At 54.3% G+C, this 23,167-nt stretch overlaps 1 protein-coding gene across 1 annotated transcript in view; it reads right to left on the reverse strand.

The window, feature by feature from the left end:
- Positions 1 to 4,800: 4,800 nt before the first annotated feature.
- The window catches only part of LOC114218609 (guanylate cyclase D-like), a 40,113-nt gene continuing 21,746 nt past the window's right edge, over positions 4,801 to 23,167 (reverse strand). The window contains 8 exon segments of the mRNA XM_028115778.2: positions 4,801 to 4,909; positions 9,053 to 9,138; positions 10,955 to 11,049; positions 11,892 to 11,990; positions 12,985 to 13,141; positions 13,143 to 13,163; positions 19,496 to 19,688; positions 20,121 to 20,284. Coding sequence (XP_027971579.2) covers positions 4,801 to 4,909; positions 9,053 to 9,138; positions 10,955 to 11,049; positions 11,892 to 11,990; positions 12,985 to 13,141; positions 13,143 to 13,163; positions 19,496 to 19,688; positions 20,121 to 20,284 — 924 coding nt within the window.

The raw sequence follows: 23,167 nt of genomic DNA on the forward strand, positions 1-23,167 counted from the left end.
GGTGTTATTCAATAGGAGTGCAAATTTCTGGAGACTGGACAAAACTCTGACATAGCCAACTTGGACCAGGCTTTCTAGACGGGGAAAGGACACAGACACCTGCTGTCCTCTCATTGTTCTTCACTCATCAGAGAGAGCCCCCAGCAGGACTCCTCTGTGAGGTGGGGCCCCACCTCCTTTTCTGGCTGGACAGTCAGCCCCTGGAGCCTGGGGCTGGGGAGGGGCAGGGAATCCTGGGGTGGCCCGAGGGGCTCCTGCTTCTCTCTGGAACAGCTTGCCTGCCCCCTAGTGGACTTCTGAAAGAGTCTCAAGGACTCCCTGAAACTGGAAAGGGACCTTGAAGATTCAGTCCACCCTGTCCACAGCCCAGGGGGAAGACTGAAGTTCCCAGCAGGAATGGCTTGTGTGAGTCCAGGGCTGGAGCTGGGACAAGAGGGGCATGGCTGACCCTCCGGAAAGACCCCGGGCTTTGACGTCCCACAGCCCCAGGTAAATACAGCGGCGGTGGGGATGATGACACCCCCTGCCTAGGGCTACAAGACCAGCTCTGTGAGACAACACACACACCACATGTTCAGTAACGTGTGGCCCTTTTGTCCTGCTCTATGTCACTTCAGCCCCCGCCCCCCCCAGAAGAGCGTAGACTCAGCTCAAACAGTCTTTGAGCAAACCTGGATCTTTGTGCAGGTGGATTTCCTCAAAGTGAGGTTCACCTGCCACCATAATGGCCTCCTCTACTTTCCCTGCCCTATTGTAGTTCTTCCCCTACTGGGGTCACAGAAAGAGGGCTTAGACCCAGCCCTGCCGTTAGGAAGCCCCGAGTCTGCAGGGACAGGGCGGGACAAGGGGGCTGGGCGGCTGGGGACCAGAGGAGGTGCCCCTCGTGCAGTATGCAGGGGTGAAGCAAGGATTTCAGGGAAGGCTTCCTGGAGGAGGCAGCAGAGGAACAGAGGTGTGGAGGGTGAGGAGGAGTTGGCCAGATGGGGTGGGAAGCAAGGGGCTAGGGAAGACTACCCACGCTAGTGCTGGGGTGGAGGTGAGAGCATCCGTAGCCGCAGGAGGGGGGGTGGTGAGGAGAGACAGGGCAGCCAAGGGAAGCCATGGGCTGACACACTGCCCATACCTGGCGTGCAGGGTCCCAGCTAAGCATTTGACTAAGCAAGCCCAACACAGAGAAGAGCAGAGGAGAAACTTGGCAGGAGAGCTCAGGAAGTGGCATTGCGGAGGGGAGACTGTTCACTGGAAAACTGTGGGCTAGCTAGTTCTTTAGTTTGTCAGTTCATCCATTCAGTTTCCCACTGCACACCTCCTTCTGGGCATTGGGCTAAAGGAATGAACTAAATACAGCTCCTGCCATCAAGTGAGGGTTAGACGTGCAATTACTGATTACATATAGGGGGTGGTTTGAGAAAGGGTTTCAGGAGGAGGTGGTTTCTAGGTGGGCTTTGAATGGTGTTTGGGAGTTCGCCAAATGTGGGTAAAAGGATAAAGAAGTGTAGGTAGAGAAAACGGCAAGACTAAGATGTGGCATCATTCAGGGTTTGGGGAAGCGCAGTCTGTCATGACCAGAATGTTGAGTGGAAGGGCGCAGATGGGGTGAAGCCAGCGTGAGTAGAAGAAGGCCAGGCTAGAGCATTTGGCTTTCCCAGGGAGTCCGTCCTACACTGTGCCTGCCTGAAGAACCATACACCAAACACTTCCAGATCCCCAGGCCCAGCAACAACCTTCTGGAGCCCTGTGGTTCTGTCTGCCATCATGAGTACTCCACTCCTTAGACGTGCCAAGAATGTTCTGTTGCTAGAAACCAACCAAGGCACCAGGGTAATGGCAAAGGTGGGGGACTTCACAGGGACCAGCTAGCACTGACTCACCATGAAAATCATGACTTGGGGCCCCATCTCTGGGGTTCTACCAGGACGGATTCAAGGAAGCCCCATGCAAATGCCAGGCTGGCTCCTCATGAGAGAAGTGTGAGCTCCTCAAAGCCTCCTCAGCCTCAGCTGGAAGGTTCTGTCCTCACCCGCCATTCACAGAAGAGCTGTGTGCCCCCTGCGGCTGCCCCCTTTCGAGTTTTCCAGGGACCACTGCTATTTCTCTGGGCCTTTGTCACACTGTGTAACCACCTCCTATCCGAAGACAGAGGCATGGACAATCACTTCACCCCTCTGAGCCTCTGTCTCCTCATCCAGGGAGGAGGGCAATTAACTCCTATCTTCGTGAGTGTTGTGGTTGAGACAATGTACATGGAAGCTCCAGGCACAGGGCCGGTAGTGGTACGTGCAGAACAGGTAAGCCTGAATGTCTCCCAGCACAGAGGAAACCAGCCCAGCCCCGGGGCAGAGGCACAATCCAGGAGTCAGGCGGCGCTGGCCTTTGTCCTCAGCGATGGCATCCCCAGCTGATGAGGGAAGGTTGGGGAAAGGCGAGTACCCCGGTGGAGGCTGGGGGGGGGCATCTATTCATATGCAGTATGTCAGCCTTGGAGACAAGAGTTGCCTCCTGGAGTCCCCAGGTTCTGCACTGGAGGATCTGAGAGGGACCTCTGAGAACAGAGCTGCCTCGGCCCTTCTCAACATGGGCAGCTCAGAGGGTGGCCAGAAGGACAAGGCCTACTGTCCTCAACACCACCATTCCAGGGGCCCAAGAGCAAGGAGACCATGGCTGGATCCAGGCACCGTCTGACATATAACCCACACACGTACAAGGCGTGCACTTGGACACACACCTTAAATGCATGAATATATGGAGATCTGGTGCTGCTCCCAGACACAGACACATGTGGACACATAACATACACAGCTAAAGCAGTGCATGTGCAGACCCCCCGAGGCCCACAGATATACAAATGCACACGTGCGTCTGCATAAATGCACATATGCGCGCCCTGACACACATTCACCGACGGGCACACACATGCAGACGCGTCGCTCGCCTGCTCAGAGCCCTTTCACCCCCGACATCCACATAATGTACACAGAGCCACACAGCTCTGTTCACACACGGGTGCGCCCCTCAGGTGACAGCGTGTGTTCACAGCTATTGCCACCTTTGACCCAATGGCATCCCCATAAGGCAGGCAGGGCAGGGGCCTGGTCCCTGCTGCACGGTGAGGAGCCCAGAGCACCGAGAGACTGGGGTCTGGGATGCCATTGGAAAGCTGGCTCTTGCTTTGAATTCTGGTCTCCTGGGTCTGCCCACCACACTGGTCTCCATTTCCTCCATGGGTGCTCACAGAGACTCACTGTGCACAAAGCCTCACACCCAGAGGGACCTCGAAGTCACCTACATCCCTTCTACAGATGAGGAGAGAAAATCCACAAGCAGAACAGAGTGCAGTGGAGGAACCAGGGCCACGCTGCTGTCCCCGCCACCCCCTTGGCTACACCACAGTCACAGATGTGGGCAGCCACAAAGCCATGGTGGGTCCCGCTCCTGGGCAAGTGCAGCTCCTCCCTCCTCAACACCTCTGCCGCCCCGCTCAGCCACATGTGCTGTCTCCACAGAGCTCTCTCACAAGGGAGCTGAGGGTGACCGGCCCCGTTCTGCATTTCCAGAAACTCGGGAGTAAAACGGTTAGGCCCAAAGTCATGCAAGGTCAGGAACGGCAGGGGCGTCCCCCAAAGCTGAGTCTAGCACTTTCCACCACACAGCTGTTTGTGGCTCCTAACACACATCATCCATGAGCCTCTCACATTTCCTCTCTCGTGCTCCGGTGCAGGCGCGTGTACATACACACACACACACACACACACGCACGCACGCACGCGCACGCAGCCTAGCTTCTGTGAGCGCACCCCCCACCGGCACGTTTTTCCAACGACCCCCAGTTCCATGTAGTGCCAGGTCTTTTTCCCTAGGGGTCTTTTGAAGAAGGACAAGTTTGTTTAGGGCTGAACCTGCCCCCTGGCCCCTGGCCCTCTGCCCTTAGTCAGGAAAATGAATTCCACCTGCTTCTGTCCGCCTGCTCTGAAATCAGCCCCGGGGGCTTTGGTGAGCACTCTTTGATGTTAGAAGCCAATTTAATGAGTGGGTTGTGGATTTGTTTGTTCCCCGCCTCCCCCCCCCCCCCGTAAGACAGAAGTCTCATTTTCCTAAGAACTAAGGAATTATCACTCCGCTACCCTTCCTTCCCCTGAGATTCTGGGAGCCCGCGAACCTGGACTCCCCGCACAGTGCTCACAGACACCCAGAAGGTGAGGCTGGTTAGAGCAGGAGAGGCAGGGAAGGAGGCAGCATACTTACAGTGTTTCAGGAACAGGGCTTACATGGGCCTCGTCAGCACCCATTTTAGAAATGACAGTCTTGGAGACGTGAGGTGACGTCAGGAGGTAGTCCCTCTAAATCGGGGACCCTCGTCTGCCTGGCTCTAGCTCCTGGTCCCCGTCATGCTTTTCCCTGTGACAGCTGTGCCACTGGGGGCACATAGCCTCCTGCCTCTGGGCCCAGGCACTTCAGCCATACAGTGGGAACAGTGTTCTGGATGTGAGGAATAATAAGCTCTATGATAACAAGCTCTCAGAGTGCAAACGATTTGTCAGGAACAAAGCACTGCGTGAAAGGGAGGGAATATTTCTATTTTTATTGTTTTTGTGTCAAGGGGCAAGTTTACCCACAGGATTCATACTGGAATGCATCAATTAATATCGCTCTAGGGCACTTAGTAATGAGTACCCTGTTGGCTGCCAGGTTGCTCAGCAAGGGAATTCTTTGTGGGGACTGGAACAAGGAGAGGGTTTGGGAATATCTAGGCACGAGACTTTCCGGGCTGGCACAGGCCCCTGCTCCGCTCTGTTCCCCTTCTCAGGGCCCAGTGAAGGCCTCCCCCGAGCTCCCAGGCCTGGCCATGCTCTGGCGCGCTTTGGCGAATGCCACCCTGATTTCTTGGTTGATGAGGTCCTGCCAGGGATCCCTAGAGGAAAAGGAGAAACAAGAATAATAAGACCACCACCCAGAACAACAGGGGTGGGCGTTTTGAGCCCCCAAGTGCTGGCAAAGAGCCCCTCTCCTTCGTGGGCTTCTCCTGCTCCCAGCAGCAACCCCGCCGTGGGCATCCTCAGACCAGGCTCAGAGAGGTGAAGTGTTGTAGACTCGTGTGCATGCGGGCCTTCGTGTCCAGCAGCCTCCCAGGAGGTGGGGAGCTGGCCCCATCCCCTGCTCCAGATGGTTGCTAGGAAGCCAGAAGGCCGTGGCTTGAGGGGCTCTGTGACTCTCGGGGTATGAGGCATATCTGGGACAGGGACCTTGGACCCCCACCCTGCACACACTTTCATTTTCTTACTTGTTTCCCTTATGTGCCTGGAGGAGGGTAGGTTAGGGTTATGACCTTTGCGTGGAGAAGAGAGCAAGGCTCTGAGTGACAGCCAGGGCCTCACATCAACCTGGCAGGGGACACTTTTGAGCCTGGTTGCAGAGATAGAGGGAAGACAAGGGACCATTCTGCAGAGTGTTTCTGTGACATGAGAAGGAAGGCACTTCTGCGGGCCCTTCTGTTGTGGCTACACCAAGACATGGGAGGGGGCTTTGTATCCCCTTCCCCTGATCTTCACCAGCTTCCCCAAACATCCCCAAATAGATAAAGATAAATAACTTCTGCAGGTATGGCAAAGACAGCAAGTGAAGATAAAAGCATCTTTAGAAAATTTGACTTTAAAAAAAAATCATGTTACAGCATATAGTTCAAGTAAAAATTTGGTAACTGCCTTACAGACACAACTCCAAGACAAGTCCCCCTAAGCCCTTCCTGCAGAGATTCCTTGTGTGTGTGTGTGTGTGTGTGTGTGTGTGTGTGTGTGTGTGTGTGTGTGTGTGTGTTGGTCTGTCTGTGATCTCATCTCCAAGCAAGCAGAGGGCCTGTGGTGGCATTTCCATGTGTTCGTGTATCTGATGCCCACGACGGATGTAATGTGGGTGTGCACACGTGTAGGCACACTTATGTTTGTGGGTCCCGTGTGTCCCCGCACTAGGTCTGAGCCGATTCTCCCCCGCCTGCCCGAAGGCCTGGGAGGCTCCCAAATCAGGTGGAACTCCCTGGGACTCATCTCAGCTCCCTTCCCTCCCTGAGCCAAGAAGATGAAAACGTTTCTAGCACTTTCTAAAGTTTCCATCAGGGAGTGGAAAAGTCATCAGCTGACGAGCTCAGGATGACAAATGGTTGCCAGACCTGCTATTCCCGCTCCTAGGTTGGGGTGGGCCAGGGCCTGATGGGAGCCAGCAGGAGCTTGAGAGCTTCCCTTCCCTGGGCTCCTGGCACTGAAAGCCCTGCGGTGCATCTGCCGCCCCCGGCCAGATCCCCTGGAGCTTATGTAAGCAGGGGAAAGTTCCACAAAGGAATCAAAAAGAAGTGTCAGGAAGCGGCAAGTGCTATGGGGGTGCAATACTGGGAGATGGGAAGGAGGTGACAGCAGGGTTTCCTTTAGCGCGTGACATCAGAACTGCCTGCCTGCCGAACGAGCCACATCAGAGCTGAGGCCTGGAGGATAGCAAGGGACTGGGCCAGGGCATTGGGATAGCAGGCGCAAAGGCCCTGAGTTAGAAAGACGTTCAGGGTGTTTTAAGGTAACAGCAAGGAGGTCCCGAGCAGGTGGTGTGCAGTGGAAGGTGGCCAGACAGCCCAGGCCAGGGGCAGGCCCAGGCCCAGAGCAGCAGGCCTCCATGGTAGCAGGAAAGAGTTTGGGCTTGAGCGTCAGAGCAGTAGGGAGCCCCAGAGGGTGTTAACCGGTGGACTTTCCTATGTATCCCGTTCGTCTTGTACTTAAGACCTCGCTTGGCGGGGCGCCTGGGTGGCTCAGTCGTTAACCATCTGCCTTCGGCTCAGGTCATGGTCCCAGGGTCCTGGGATCGAGCCCCACATCGGGCTCCCTGCTCCGTGGCGGCCTGCTTCTCCCTCTCCCACTCCCCCTGCTTGTGTTCCTGCTCTCACTGTGTCTCTCTCTGTCAAATAAATACATAAAATCTTAAAAAAAAAAAAAAAAAAAGACCTTGCTTGGGCTGCCAGGTGGTGGGTGGAGAGGCACAGTGGATAGGGGAGTGGTGAGCCGCCCCTGCTCCAGGGCAGGAGACAGGTGCCCAGGTGGAGCCCTCGGGTGGGGGTGTGGTGGAGGCAGAGCCCTGGGGACTCCAGGACGGCGACTTCCACCTTTCAGAAGGAGGATGGCGAGGCCACCCACGAGGAGAGAGCTCTGGAGGAGGGCCAGGCTGCCAGGTGGGGCTCCTGAAAGGATCTGTTGAGGGACAGCGAGCGCTCCACAGCCCTGAGCTCCGGAGCGGAGGTCAGGCTGAGGCCCTTGATAGACGTCAGCAGCGTCTGGGTGGGAAGGGAACCCCCGCATTTCAGAGCCTGGGAGAGGCACGGGGCTGGCTGGCGGGGAGCCTGAGGAGGGTGAGTTGGAGAGGAAGGAGCCCAGCTGGGAGGCCTGGGGCATGTTTCTGGGAAGAGGGAGGGCAAAGGGGAAATGCTCCCGAGCTGTGGGTCAGGTTGAGAACGTAAAACCGGCCCGCAGACCTAGTGACACGGATGGAGGTCACCGGTGACCTTCACAGAGTCTTCTGGGCGCGTGGGGGTGAAAGTCAGACTGCGGGGGCTGGGCAGGGAGTGGTGGGTGAGGAAGTGAGGTCACCGTCAGCAGACAGGCCTTCTGAGAAGTGCGGCTCCCGGTGGGGGCGGGACCTGGAAGGCTGTAAGGCAGAGGAGGCCTGCTGTGTAAGGCCCAAGAGAGGCGGGCTGGAGCAGAGCACCTTGATGGACAAGGAAAGGACACGAAGGGCCACAGCTGTTCTCCTGCAGATGGGTGAGCCGGGGTGCTGTGGCACACGGGAAGGCCCTGGGCCACACCGCGTTCCTCACCCCACGCTGCTGCCCAGCAAGCTGTCCACACAGACACTGTCTGCGAAGCGGAAGGACCCTGGGCTGCGTGGAGGACTTTCTGTGAGCAGAAGCTGCTTCTGCACCCACGAGGCTGGGGTGGCCTTATAAAAAGGGTGCCCCTGTGTGTCCTGCACCCCGGTGGGCACACCAGTGTGGGCCCACCCGCCCCCACCCCTGCCCTGCTGCGCTGGACCCTGCTCTGTGTCAAGGGAAGGACACTCGAGATGGCCTTGGGGCACCCTGACAGCAGGTGGAGAGGAAACGGCCTCCGTGAGCAGCTCCCTGCCGGTAGCCCCGGCCCCGCCAGTCGGGCCCCTTGAGCTGCTTCAGTGCGGGTCTTTTCCCAGGAAGCCCACGAGTGTCCCGCACACTTCTTGTCTTTGAGAGATGGGGGCAGCCTTGGGTGGGGGGCCGTCCTGGAAGAGTTGAGGGGAGCCAGTCGGAAGTTCTGATGACAGAAAACCCTAGTAGGGCTCAGCCTCCACACCTGCAATGGGCCCGTGGGCCCCAGGACCTTCTCATTTCTAGGAAACTGTCCTTTTCAGCCATTGGCAGCACCCCCGGCCGCCCTGCCCTGGGCCCTCTGTGGACCGGCTCCTGCCTGAGAAGAACACATCGCAGTAACAGCTCCCCCGCCACCCCGCCCTTATTGCCCTCAGGGAAGGACACAGGGTCACACAGGACCGAGGACAAAGGGAAGAGCCAAAGTGCCAGGCAGGCACAAGCTCTCTGAGGATCTGCCTCATTTGGCCCCTGACATGTGCGTGTCCTTTGATCTATAAATTCCTCATCTGCAGAAAGAGTCTGAACGGCGACAAACGCCCAGTCACTTTTTTACCAGCGCATCACCAGGACCCGGCTCAGAGTGGGCCGACTGCGCGTGCGCAGCACCGGTGTTGCGCTCCGGATGCCGTCGCCAGGGACGTGCGTTTCTGAAGTGCTCTGACCCGAATGGAGAGCGCAAATCAGAATGAGAGACCAGCCAGGCAGCGTGACTGCATCCACAGCCAACGCATCAGCAACAGGCTGTCTCTCAGCAGTGGGAAGAGGTGACTATTTAATCGCTGAAGAATTGTGTATGTTCCAAGTTTTCCACATTGGGCAGGTGATAATCTTATAATCAGAAAAAGAACAAACCAAACTTCAAACAAAAAAGGCTGAGCTTTGGGGGAAATTCCTCTTACTCACCCAGGTTTGATGTCCAGAGGTGGGGGGAGGGACCCAGGGAAGCCTGCCTTCCCCACCAGCCAGTAGGTCTCCTCTACACCCTTCCCCTGGAGGAGAGAGGACAGGGGATTACGCCCAGCTTCGCAGGCAGAAAGCAAGGCCGGAGGAAGGGGCACAGTTCCGAACAGCTCCGTGCAGAGCAGCCTGGAGCCGGGGGTCAGACTGTTTCCGTCCAAATCCTGGCTCCGTCACTGGCTAGCTGTGTGGCTTTGGCCAACTTACTTCACCTCTCTGTTCCTCAGTACCTCATGAGTTGCTTTGAGGATTACATGCATTAATATTTATCTGTTAGAGAAGTAACTGAATAATAAATCATGAATTCTATGACCAGCAGGTCTGGAATGCTAAGATCCCAAGATGCTATGATCTGTGATCTTTCCCAAACCGTCGAAGGACCCCATTGCCTGGGATGGGGGTACGGCTGCCTGGAACTCAGGAGTAGAGGGGGCATTAGGGGCGCTGGGGCCAGGGCTGGCTGGCCCATGGATTCGGCCACGGATGGGTATTGCCCCGTGGAGCCCCCAGGCCATCCTGAAGAACTGTGGTTGGTGTGCTGTCCTCCCCCCCCCCCCCCCCCCGCCTTCTCCGCATTGCCCTCTGGCATCAGAATCCTCTGTTCCTCAGGACATCTCGTGCCTCCTCCCCCAAACAAGACTTATTCCGGCTCACTCTCCCATAACCTCCATAGTAAAGGTTTCCACATACGCCAGTGCTCACAGGCTGTGTGACTGTGGACAAGTTGCTACCCCTCTCTGAGCTGTACCCTCCTGCTCTGACATTTCACAGTGTAATGAAGTGAGTTCCACCGAGCGCACAATTTCTAGGGCCTGGTCATAGTTCTGGGCCTTTAAATGTCTGGGCTGCTCCGGTCTTGCCACCAGGCCTGTCTGTACCGGAGGAATGGGGGCAATGAGAAGAAGTGCGGTAGGAAGAAAAGTCACTCACTCACGGGAACACTGAACCATTACCTTTATTGAATGTTAACATTGCAAAAAAGAATGCAGAGGTGCTCATGGGCAGGTATCACCCAGCGTCACCCTGCAGCAGCAGAAGGAGGTCGTGGGAGGGGTGGGTGCACAGAGAGGTATGAGAGCTACCACTGGGGAAAGGGAAGATGGGTGTTCCCAGGGGCGCCTGGGTGGCTCAGTCGTTAAGTGTCTGCCTTCGGCTCAGGTCATGCTCCCAGGGTCCTGGGATCGAGCCCCACATCGGGCTCCCTGCTCGGCGGGAAGCCTGCTTCTCCCTCCCCCCCACCCCCCTGCTTGTGTCCCCTCTCTTGCTGTGTCTCTCTCTGTCAAATAAATAAATAAAACCTTTAAAACAAAGATGGGTGTTCCTGGGTCGGGGCAGGCTTCCATGAGAGGTGAGATCTGCTCTAGGGTTCTGAGGGATGAGTAGGAACCCGACAATGTTATGGAGAAAGCACAGGTTTTAGAGCCATCAGATCTGGGATACAAGCTAATGTGACTTTGAATGAATCACTTTGCCTAATTTCATTTCCTCAACTATAAAATGGGGACAGTGAGCCTTCTTTCATGATTGCTGTGGCAATAAATATGTTAATGTTGGGCACCAGCCTGCTGTCCACATATGTCATCAGTAGAAGTAACTTCTCAACCCTGGCCCTTCTTCCTGTGAGGAGTCAATGAGGGAGTGGTTCCCAGGAAGAAATGTTTTTTTTTTTTTAGAATTTGGGGAATGATGAGGTCCATGAGGTCCAGGTGATCAGGTCCATCCTCGACTACAGACAGAGCATTTCCTTCTCTATCAGTCAAACGAGTAAGAATCTCTCCGGCTGCCCACAGAAACTGGATTGGGGGGGGGGGATTTTTCCATCAATTCCAGGAAAGAAACCTCCCCTACCTTTAGCTCTGTCTGGCCTCTGATGTCATTTCTGTAGCCTTCGTCCAGGCTGAGAAGTGTCTGGACTGTGCTTCTGCTGACGTGAATTCTGTATGCTGACAAGAAATGTAGCGATCAAGTCACCACCTGGTGACAGCATACCTGGTGTTTAGTAATATCATTAAGACCTGTAACAGCCCCAGGTCCAGCCAGTAATGCACACAATTCTGATTCCTACAACACCCTTCACCTGACCTTCCTGTCCCTCTGGTAGACTTGGTCACTAAAATAGAGGCCTCGAGGAAAAGCAGATTCCATAGATCGAGTGTTCAGAGGAACTCAAGATGAAGTCAGAACCCATAGGAACATAATTTTCATTTATAGGGAAGTCTGTGAAGGCTGAGTCAGAGCAGATTAGCTGTTATTTTTCTTTTAAGAGCAAGACTCTCCACGAGGGCCAGCACATCTAGTCATGCAGGATATGTACCAAACAACATTAGGGAGCACATGACTTCCGTAGCCAGAAGCAGAGGTCCTAGGACTCCAACTTTTACACCTGCTCTAACTAAGCCATCAAGAGTCGCCTCTGCTGCCAGCAAGGGCCTAAAATGGCATTAAAAAATTGAGAGGGGTCTCCTCGTCGTAAAGATGTGGAAACCAAGGCCTAGAGGAAGAGTATTTTGCTCGAGGACACCAAGCAAGCCAGTGGCAGACAGGGCTGGGACCCAGGCCTCCTGCCTCTCAAGTCATTGTCTTCTCTCATGAGATCATCACAAAAGCCCCATGGAAAGTTAAAAGAACCAGTGACATACATTATCTCCATGTAGTTGTTTTACTGACAACTAAGGTACACTGCCACCAGGTGGTGGTTTGGTTACTAAGCACTGTTTCAAATAGCCAGGTTGCAGGGGTCATTGAGAGTCCTCACCCAGGCAAGATAGAAATATAAGACACTCACGCAGTCCTGTGGACTCCATCCGGGATGCAGTGTTAACAGTATCACCAAAGAGGCAGTACCTGGGCATGGTGAGACCGACGACCCCTGCCACGCAGGGCCCTGAAACTCAAATGTGCCCAGTGAGTTCCAGGAGATCCTGGACCCAAGAGAGGTTCTCATGGCAGTCTTGCCCTTCCCCATGCCCTCTCCCCACCCCTGCTGTCTCTACCCCACCTCCTGGGCTCCAGCTGGGGGGGAAGATGAAGCTATATGGAGTCTCCAACAGTACCCAGAGAAGAGATGATAGCTGTGCCAGGCTCTGGGCCGGGGATAGGGGGACACAGTTAAATCAGAGCCAGTTTTTGCTCTTGGGGAGCTCCCAGCCTGGTGGGGGGGGGGCATGTAAGCTGTGATCAATGTTGTCAGATGGAAGCATCAGAGCTGTGCCAGCCCAGAGATGGGGGTCTGACCCAGCCCAGAGGACTTTCTGGAGGAGGTGGTGCATGAGCTGTGTCTTGGAGGACGAGAGAATGAGTGGGCAGGGAATGGCAGGAGCCCAGGGCAGAGAGCCCACCTGTCTGTGGGAAGCGGCAAGCAGCTGAGCGTGGTTGGAGTGGCAAGGGGGGAAGTGATGGGAGATGAGGTTGGACGGAATAGCAAGGGCCTGGGAGGCTGTTGGGGGGGGCGAGGAATTTGAATTTTATCCTGCAGGGGGAACATGGAGGGAGGAAGGGGTGGGGGCCTGAGAAGCATGTATTAGAGACCCCTCGGTCTCTCCTAGACCCATCCCAGCAAACATTTCGTTGTTGGCAGAACCACAGAAGGTCTCTGTCCTGCCTCTTCCATCAGACTATCAGCTCCTTGGCATGGCCTCAGATGACTCTGACAGAGGCTGAGACAAAACATGTGCGTGTATGTATATATATGAATGAAACTGAGCATCACAGATTCTTTGACTTATAACATCTCAGAACCTTCAAATAATGGAAGAAAAAGAGGAATGTCAAATTTTCTATCGTAGAGCTTTAGAATCTCAGAATGCCAGAAGCACACCATTGGGGTTGCCCAGCCCATGTCGGTCTGGCCCGTTGCCCCCACGGCCCCCAGTTTGTACCTGAGTGCAGGCCAGCCCGGATGTAAATGGGCACATCGGGCACATGCTTCATCCGGAAGCCCCTCACAGAGCTGAGGATGTCCGGGGCCATGTTGGCTATCTCAGCTGCGTGCCGGCTCCCGTTGCGCCGGGGCAGCCCTGAGGCCACCATGTAGGCATGCATCCCCAATGGTCTCCACCTAGAAGCCACAGCCTTCACACTCCAGTGCAAGAGCACGCCCTCGCTGGACCGCCCCAGAGCCCAGACAAGGCCCTTCTGGGGAGCCCTGACCCGCCCCTCAAGTCTGGCCCACGGTGCCGTCCCTAGCGGCCCTCCCGTCCCAGGTGCGCTAGCGACAGTTAGATCTGCGCACTTCAAGTCGCCTTCGGTCTGAAGTGGAGCTGACTGTGCCTGTCTGGTCTCCTCTGGCCCCAGGCCGTGACCTGGCGGCAAGACCTGGGCACCCCGCCTGCACAACGCCACAGCGACGGATCAGGCCTTCATCTGGAGAGGAGCACGTGCGTATTGGATGCATATATACCCTCCCCCGGTGGGGGGGGGAGCTTTTGGAAAGTAAGTACACCTAGTATGCCTTCCAAGGTGTACTAGAAAAAATGTAGGTTTGGGAATCATAGAGACGTGGGTTCAATCCCTGGCTCTGCCGTTTACCTTGGGCAGACCATTTCACTGTGCGAGCCTCAGTTTCCTCTTAGGTGGAATGCGCATTAAAGATAAAGTATTAAAAGAACTAGGCTTTGGTTATCAGAAGGGAGGTGGCTGGGGGATGGGTGAAACAGGTGATGGGGATTAAGGAGGGCACTTGTGATGAGCACTGGGTGTTGTATGGAAGTGTTCAATCACCAAATTCTACACTTGAAACTAATATTACACTGTATGTTACCTAAAAAAAAAAGTTTTTTTAAAAGACTTTATTATCTGAGAAAGAGCACGAGCCGGGGGAGGGGCAGAGGGAGAAGCAAGCTTCCCGCCGAGCAGGGAGCCCGATGCAGGGCTCGATCCCAGGACTCCAGGATCATGACCTGAGCCAAAGGCAGATGCTTAACGACTGAGCCACCCAGGCGCCCCCCAAAAAATTTTTTTAAAGGAACTAGGCTCATTATAGTTGCTCAATGGATGGAGACTTCTGTCACCACCACCATCATCATCATCATTTTCTTGGCTGATGGTGTCGGAGATGAAAGACTCCCAGAATCTCAGAACTCAGAGGGACTTTAAAGGCCACCCGTCTGCCTCCTCAGTGGCTGGCCTGGTCTGCTTGCATCTGTTAATAGGAAAGTCCCCCCTTCTAGAGGTGGCTGCTTCTTCCTCTAGGTAACTCTGGTTTGGACCCAGATGTGTACTGTGGCCTTCTCTGCCACCAGCCTGGCCAGCCAAGGTGAAGAAGGCGACTCTACCTCAACGCCCCCCCCCTCCCCCCCCCGGCCAAGTCTTTCCCTCTCCAGGCTCAAGAGCCCAGTTCCGGCACTGCATCTCCTGCAGCCAGCAAATACTTCCCGGACCTGGGGAGTAGAGCTGTCCTTCTGGTGCTGCACATCTGCTCTCCCTCAGCACCCGGTGGGCAATAATAATTATAATAATAATACATCCCCCGCCCACAGAGGGCATTGTAATTCAACAAATCTTTCCCACATTTGCTGTGGACTGTGCCCTGCTCCCTATGCCCCCCAAACCTCTCCCCGACCCAGGCTGTCTCTACCCCAACATCAGGCAGTGATCTGCCCTAATCATGCCACATTCTGTTTAGATAATTAAATTTGCTCCCAGTGGGCTGGCGGTGAGGAACTCCCATGACTTACAGAATTTCCTGACTAATTCCTAACCGTTGCTCCTGGTGCCCCATGCTTCCGCCAATGGGAACGTTTCTGCCAACCGCAGAGACACTTAGTGCTTGCTTGATGGCCTGGCCCCTCTGCCTCAAATGCTCTCTCTCGGTCCCTGTCTGCTGAGATCCAAGCCCTCCACCAGCCCCGCTCCCACTTCATCGAGTCTGTAAAATCTTCCAGGTCACCAGATGCTTCCCTCCTCGGGGCTGTGAGCTCCCCCTCCCTCTCCATCACCTGCTCTTGTCCACCCAGCGCTGGTGGGCTGGCGGTGAATGTGGCAGGGGTCAGGGACATGGCTACTCCCCCACTGTGTACATTTTCCACAGAGGAAAAAGACCTCCCACCCCCCCATGCCCCAGGAGGGAAAAATAGGGGTGAGGCTTTCCCTCACCCAGCTTTCCCTCTGCCCACCCACTTCTTCCCCACAGGAGGAAGAACCTGTGATCTGCCTGGCAAGTTTGGAAGGACTAAATGCTTAAGAACTTGGATAGCAGCTACTACATGACAGACGCTGTTCCAAACCCTTCACAAATATCAGTGCATTAGATCTTCACAAGAATCTTACCAATTCACAGGGGGACAGCAGGCCAGAGAATTAAGTCACTTGCCAATGTCACACAGTGCAGATTTGAACTTGGTCAGTCCAGCGCCAGAGCCCGTATGCTGTGCTGCCTCTTGATACACAGGGCTTGGGCCCTTTCCTTCTATGTTTTGGGGAGCGTGCCTGCTGTGTGGGGTTTCCCTCTGCTACTGCCCTGCACGTGGTCAGCACATGCGTATCGGTCAGCCCCGCCTTCCCAGAGGCAGCCCCGGAGACCTACAGCTCGCTGGCCCTGCTTCTAGCCGCCAAGCGTACGGCTGCAATTCAGGGACAGTGCATCTGCTCTGGGGACCCAGCGCTGCCTCAGTTGGGTGACCCAAGGTCCAGACTGCGGAGGAGGAGCATGGTGGTTTCTCTAAGCTGTTACACTGACCTCTAGCCCTCCATCTGCCTGCCACCTGAGCTGGGAGAGTTTGGTGTCATTAGTAATCACCCCTACAACTCCAGTGACAGAAAGGTGACCAGGCACAGGCCCCACTTTCTAGGAGCTTGGATCCATAATCATGATCACTCAAAGACTCCTATGATCGTGGGCACTCAGCCGCAAGCAAGGGTATACACAGGTATACACAGGTGCGGTACTTTTGCAGATGGGAGAACACAGCCAGAGGAGAAGTGAGGGCAAAGGTTTCCACACTAGCAAACACAGATGTGAATTCCAGCTCCACCACTGACTTGCTGTGTGACCTTGGGCTAGTTACTCACCTCTCTGAACCTGTGTTGCGTCTGAAGGGATAACGGCCTCTGCGGGCCATTGCAGAGGTTCATGAAATCCCCTGTGATAGTCCCTAGGTTGGGCCAGTCCTCTGTAGAGGCTTACCTGGCGCTGGCCCCACCTCCGACCCCTGCCCCGTTCTGTGCTTTCAGGGGGAGGCCTCAGCCCCTGCACATGGTGGTGCTCGGCAGCATCGGCATCACACTGGTGAGTGAAGGGACCATAGCACTTCCTCTCACATTGCTTGATCGGTGAAACCATGCCAAGCCATAGGCACTTTCCCCTCTGTTTTACAGATGGGAGCCTGAGACTCAGAGAGGTCAAGTGATTTGCCCAGGGTCCGCTTGGCAGCATGGCCAAGGCTGGTCTCACCTGCGGGGGCTGAGTGGCTGGGGTAAGGCCTCTCTGCCCCTGTAGCCCACATGGGCTCGGCGCTGGAGCTGCGTCCATAAAGTGCTCATTCAGTGTGTGCTGGCAGGGGATCACAAACCCCATTGGAACCAGGAAATGATTGCCTGGCTGCCTCCCAACCCAGACCGGATTAAAGAGCAGTAACCAGATCCTGCTGGGGACAGAGGGGAAACTGAGGCGGATGGCGGGAGTGATGACAGACACGCTTGCACATCGTCAGCCACAGGCTGCCTGCTTCCCCACATCTGGAGGGGTGTGCGGGCCTTGTTTTATTTCATATCATTCTGCCAGAAAGATGCAGACCTCTTGGCCAGAGTTCAGAGCAGATCAGAAAGCATGATTCAGAGCTGGGAGGGACACATGTGTGAGAAAAGATTAGCAGGAGAGGAAAAGACAAGGCCAGGGGTGACTCAGGGCACATCAAAGCCTTGGGGCTCAGCAAGACGAGATGAGAGATGAGGCATCTTTTCTTGGGGCCCACAGGGCTAGGGCAGCTCTGGAAGCAAGAGGGAAACTCAGCCAGCATGAGAGACAACAACACCTCCGAACCAGGGGCTGGGGCAGGGGTGCGGGAATGTTGGTGGCTCGGGTCTCTGAGGCTCCGTGGGGGGCAGTGTGGTGTAGTGGACAGAGCCGGGCAGCGGTGGTAGGCATTGCAGATTCCTGGCTCTACCACTTACCGGCTGTGTGACCTTGGGCAAGTCACTTTCCTCTCTCTGGGCTTCAGCAAGCTCCTCACTCAGTCAGTATCGGTTTCCAGAGGACCTACGATGTGCTGGATATTGCCAAGCACTGGGGACAGAGTGATTTGGGTTCGAACCATAAAGTGTGGCTGTCCTATCCGGGGGTAGTTATGAGAGTACCACACAGGAGCTCCTAACCATGTCTGGGAGGGGAAGGAGGCTAACCTGAGACCAGGGATGAGTAGGAGGGAGCCAGGTGAGGAGGAGGGAGAGCAGTGTTGCAGGAGGAGGCAATCACATGTGCAGAGGCCTAGTGTCTCCAAGAGCAAAGCAGGTGTGAGGAGTGCAGAGGTCTGCATGGCGTGGCCAGAGATACCATTGGGGAGGTAGGTGGTGCCAGTTCCTGGAGGGTCTTGTAGGCCACTATGAACCTGTGGCTTTCTCCTGAGGATGTCCATGTCATGAGGATGGTGAGCCCCTTGAAGGTGGGGGGTCTTGGGATCAGAATGCCCCAGTTCAAATCTCAGCTCCGCATCCCATTGGAAATACGTAATTAGATAAGCCCCTTAATCACCCATTTCCTCCTCTATACATTAGGGGCACTACTACCTACCTCACAGATTGTTAGGATGGTAAAATGGATTAGTACGTATAAAGCACTTAGACTAGTGTCCAGTATACAGTAAGCACTCAATAAGTACTGGCAATTATTGTTGTTGGGATACTGTACATAGTGCCATCAGCAGACTGCCTCTGAAACTTCCCGCCCAGGCCTCCTGTCCGTCCTGGCTTCCACCCCAGGGCCTGGCCCTCCCCTGTCCCTGCCTCCCTGGAGGGCTGTGGCTGGAAGGGGACTGTGGGTCGCAGAAGACGGCTAAGGCCAGTGGAGTCTGAGTATGGCGGTTTCTGGGGAGCTCCCTCCCCATCCCATCCCCACTGTGTCTGAAGCAACCCAAGGCCTCCAGCAAGTGGATGAGAATAAGGGGCAGGATTGGGGTGGGGTCCCCACAGCCAGCAGGGAGGGATAGGACGCTTGTCACTTTTACAATCTCAGTTTACACAGCACTGCTTCAAGAGGGATAGGATCCGCCCATCGTCTGTAAACCCCCAGGGCTGGGGTCATCATTCCTGTTTTATAGGTGAGGAAACAGAAGTCCAGAGAGAGGAAGCCATTTGCCCGAAGCTACACAGATGCTGGTGGCCAAGCTGGAACTCAAACCCAGGATGGAGAGATGCACAGGTACTAGATCATGGAAGGTCTTGACAGCTCTGCCCCTGCTCCTCTCTCCAGTGTCCCCCAGCCACCCCCCCCTCCACCACTGGCCCACTTCATGTCTGGCCATTTCAACCCATTCAGTACTCCTCATCTCACTAGCCCCATGCTCTTAAGGCTCGAGCTTTGGCACGTTATTCCTCCATGGCTTGCCTGGAGCAACCACACCCAGACTGGACAGCACTAGGAAAACAGCACCTCCTCCAGGAAAACTTTCTTGCTTTTCACTCGACACATCTATCCCTAGCTGGATTGGGGGCCCGCTCAGCCTCCTCTGCCTGCCCTGATTATCACCTTGACTCTTTCATCTACAGCACTGAGAGCTCCTGGAGAGGAGGCACAGGAGATGACTCCTCTGTTGGCTCTTGCCCAGCACAGGTGGAGTTTATTTCCGCCCCCTCTTGAATCTGGGTTGGCCTTTTTTGTTAAGTAAATTCTATGCCCAATGTGGGGCTCGAACTCATGACCCTGAGATCAAGAATTATGTGCTCTACTGACTGAGCCAGCCAGGTGCCCCTGGGTTGGCTTTTTGACTTGCTCTGACCAATAGAATATGTCAGACATAGCCACATGCCCAATCCCAGCTAAGACCTCCAGAGGATTCTGTGCTCCTGCCTTCTCTCTCAGAACCCTGCCACACCATGGGAATGATATCAACCAGCCTGCTTGAGGTTGACAGACCATGTGAGCTAGAGCTGTCCCATTCAAGGTTCCAGAGATGTGAGAGAGCCCAGCCAAGATCAGCAGAACTTTCCATCTCACCCACAACTGCCCACAGATTTATGAGTGGTCCAGCTGAGTCCAGAGAACTTTCTAGCTGACCTATAGGTTTGTGAGCAATAACAAATGCCTATAATTTTACACTACTGGGTTTCGGTATTATTTGTTACACGGCAATAGCTCACTGATAAAAACACACAGATAAATGACCAGAAGGGAATGTATGACACAAACGCAGCAGTAAAGGAAGGAGGGATGTGATACCGGCCTCCTGGTCTCCTCACCTTGTACACATCGTGGCTCCCCAGAACAGCATCGAACAGTGTGTAGAGGTCGTTGAGCAAGCCTACCACCTCAATGGGCTCACTCAGGGCTGAGATGATGGTGGAACCCACAATGTCACTGAAGTATATGGTGACCTGGTCAAAGTACTCTGGCTCCACAGCTGCCCCCATTTTCAGAGCTTCAGCCACAGACCTGAAGGAATGGGAAGGACCAGAGTCACACAGTGGGAGGACCCCCTTCCCACAGTTTGGCGGTGAGGGAGGGATCTCGGGAGGAAATTCCTGGGTTGAGCATCAGGGGATCTGGGTCAGGTCTGCTTGTGTGCTGGCTGCCCTCCAGCAAATACCTGTCCCTCTCTGGACTTTACTTCCTCTGAAGTCAGATGGGGGACACTGCACCCTCTCCTTGCTCTCAAGGGAGCGAGGTAGCAGAATGAATACTTAAAAGTCCAGCATAGTGCCTGGTACATATAAGGGCTCTGTGAAAATGTGTTAGATAAATAAACAATGAATAAATTGAATGAATTTAGGGAGCCCAGATTTACTGAGCATTTACTCTGTCCCAGGTCCCAGGCTCAGAGCCACTGAGGCTAGAGGCACAATCGAGTCCCAAGGGGCCACTCACGGTGGGAGCATCTGAGAGAGCAGCCTCTCTGTCTTCTGCCTCTCCAGCTCCAGTTCTTCAGTCCGCTCCTGGATCAGGTCCTCCAGGTTCTGGGAATACTTTTCCAGCATCCACAGCATAGAGTCAGCAACACTGGTCTTCTTGCCTTGATTGATGCTTTTGAACTGAAAATGGAACAAAAGTCCCAATTCATCCACGAAGGTCAGCACACTCGCTCTCAGGTTGGAAATCTCAGCCACAGGAATGAAGCAGACATAGTCCCTGCCCGGAGGAGCTCCACTGGTGGGGAGCAGGTATGGAACAGACAAGGGATGGTGGCTCCAACAAGAGAAAGCACAGACAGCCGGGAGGAAAAGCGAGTTAGTTCTCTATGAGGCAGGTAGTCAGGGAGATGACTTTACAAAGGAGCCTATGCCCAGCATAGCATTACCACTAACCCTACTGCTCTGGTTCTCACAACAACACTGTAGGAGAGACATTCTTTGTTCTTCTCAAAGATGGATGGACGGATGGATGGAAGAATAGTTAGGTAGATGGGTAGATATGACGGATGGAAGGATGGATGGGTGGATGAACAGATGGGTAGATAGAAAGGATGTATGTAGACTATTTATGTATATAATCATTTCTACCTCTCCATTTCTCTCCTTGTGCAAAAAAAAAAAAAAACTTTTTTACAAAATAAAATAATAGGGCGCCTGGGTGGCTCAGTTGGTTAAGCAACTGCCTTCGGCTCAGGTCATGATCCTGGAGTCCCGGGATCGAGTCCCGCATCCGGCTCCCTGCTCAGCAGGGAGTCTGCTTCTCCCTCTGACCCTCTTCCCTCTCATGCTCTCTCTCATGCTCTCTCTCTCTCAAATAAATAAATAAAATCTTTAAAAAATAATAATAAATAGGTAAGGATACTGGGACCAAAGAAGAATAAATTCATGCTACTTTGGTCCAGCAAAATGCATGCTAGAAGTTGGTCACAATTTTGAATATGAGCTTCCTAGCAACAAAGCAAAGAAGGAAATAGAGATTACACAATCCACAGGGTCCATGAGACAGTGGAGCCTTAAGGTGGTTGCTCAAAAGAAACACAACCGCTGGTTGCTGCACAGAGAGAAATAACTCACATAGGTCTTCATAAGAGGACATTCATGTGTGGTCATAAATCATACGTTCCATGAAAAACTTGCGGGAAATATGGCAGTGTGTTCCCTAAGGAGGTTTACTAGAACCTTCCCCAATCTGGTTCACAGCTTTCCAAAGTGCAGTCAGTGGGAGACGCGCAAATTAATGATGGTCAAAGTGAAGGAGTCCATTCCTGTCTAAATCCAGCAGCTTAGCATTTGTGTGCGTGTGTGTGTGTTATGTGCGTGCATGTGCACACGTGTGTGTGTGTAGGTGTGCATATCCAGCCTCCATTAATACCAAACATCTGTAAGGTGGAGAGCAGTAGCAGCCCCTAATGCCCACCTACTTTGTATTGCCCGTTAAAAGCAGAGGCACAGGGCGCCTGGGTGGCTCAGATGGTTAAGCATCTGCCTTCGGCTCAGGTCATGATCCCAGGGTCCTGGGATCAAGTCCCACATCGGGCTCCCTGCTCCTGGGGAGCCTGCTTCTCCCTCTGCCTCTCTCTCTCTCTCTCTGTCTCTCATGAATAAATAAATAAAAAATCTTAAAAAAAAAAAGCAGAGGCACAAGCTTTAAAGGTCAGTCAGGGTGGGCACAACAGCTGCTGACCTTGAGACACAAAGGACACAATGCTGACGGGAAGTTCACCTCTGCAAGGAAGGCCCCCATTATACAAATGAAAAAACAAAGGATCTGAGAGGTACAATACTTGCCAAGGACCTCATAAGGGTGGAACTGAGTTTCAAACTGAGATCTTTCCTGTGTTAATTTTATCAGCAGCCACCCCACTGAATTATTTTAAAATTTGGGATGTGTTTTCCATTGTTTCCCTCGGGTTGCCCAGGAACACAATCATAGGATTTGCAAATAGCTATCATTTTCTTCTTCCTTTCTAACATTCATCTTCTTGTGTAATTGCATTAGCTGGGACTCCCAGAACAATGTCAAGTGAACACGAACCCAAGCCTTTGGACTTCGAGGTCAACGTTCTTTCTCTAACACCTCACTCACTCTCTTTCTCAGAGAACCACCATGTTTTTAACTTCGTTCTCTCACTTGATGGTCACTCCGGTATGGCAATTCGGGCCAGAGTTTGTCTTTCTGGGCAACTTTTAGGGAGGTTGAAGCTCAACAGAGCAATCAACTTGCCCAAGGTCAAGGAGGTGAACTGAAGTATAGATGTGAACGCAGGCATTCTGGCCCTTGGCCCCCACAGTGTGATGCAATTCCCACCCTCATGCTGTCTCTCACGTGCCCACGCCTGCCTTCTCTGCCCCGGAGCCTTGGGCAGGATCTTTCCTCACAGTCACCCACCACTGGCCACCGCAGTCTCTGATCCCTGGATAGATCCCAGGCTCGTGTTTGAAGCATTGGCTGCTGGTCCTAGCTCTGCAACCCGCCCTCACTGTGGCCACTGAGAGCTCATTTACTGAGACCCAGATTTCTGTGGGATGGGGACACTGCCCCTGAGGCCAGAGCTGAGGTGGGGAGAGGGTGTGGGAAGTCAGGGGGATGTGGGGAGGGTTCTCGGAGGACACCTGTGCATTTCTCCTGTCTGTCTTCCTGGATCTCGCTCCCTCATCACCTGTCTGGACGCCCCTCTCGCTCGCTGAGCCTCTCCTTGGCAACATGCCACCGCGGCTGGGGAGTGGAGGGGAGGAGGGGATGCACGAAGCTGTCACCTCAGGCTTGACAGGTTGGTCCCGTGGGAGCCATTAGCCAGCTCAGTCAGGCCCACACACTCCACCTCCACCCCGCAAACTCGTACGGGCTTGCCTCACCCCTCCTGTTGCAGTTCCCAAGGCAGGCCCGGGGGCGGGGATGCACCCGTGCCCCTCACAAATTCCTCTCATGGACAAGGGGCACCAGCGCTGCGTCCACGGCCACAAAGGGCCTCTGCTGTGGTGCCGAAGGGCCCGGTGAGGGTC

This window comes from Eumetopias jubatus, unplaced genomic scaffold (assembly GCF_037043125.1).
Source record: "Eumetopias jubatus isolate StellerSeaLion01/CBP00866 unplaced genomic scaffold, mEumJub1_p1.0 scaffold_13, whole genome shotgun sequence".
Lineage (NCBI taxonomy): Eukaryota > Metazoa > Chordata > Mammalia > Carnivora > Otariidae > Eumetopias > Eumetopias jubatus.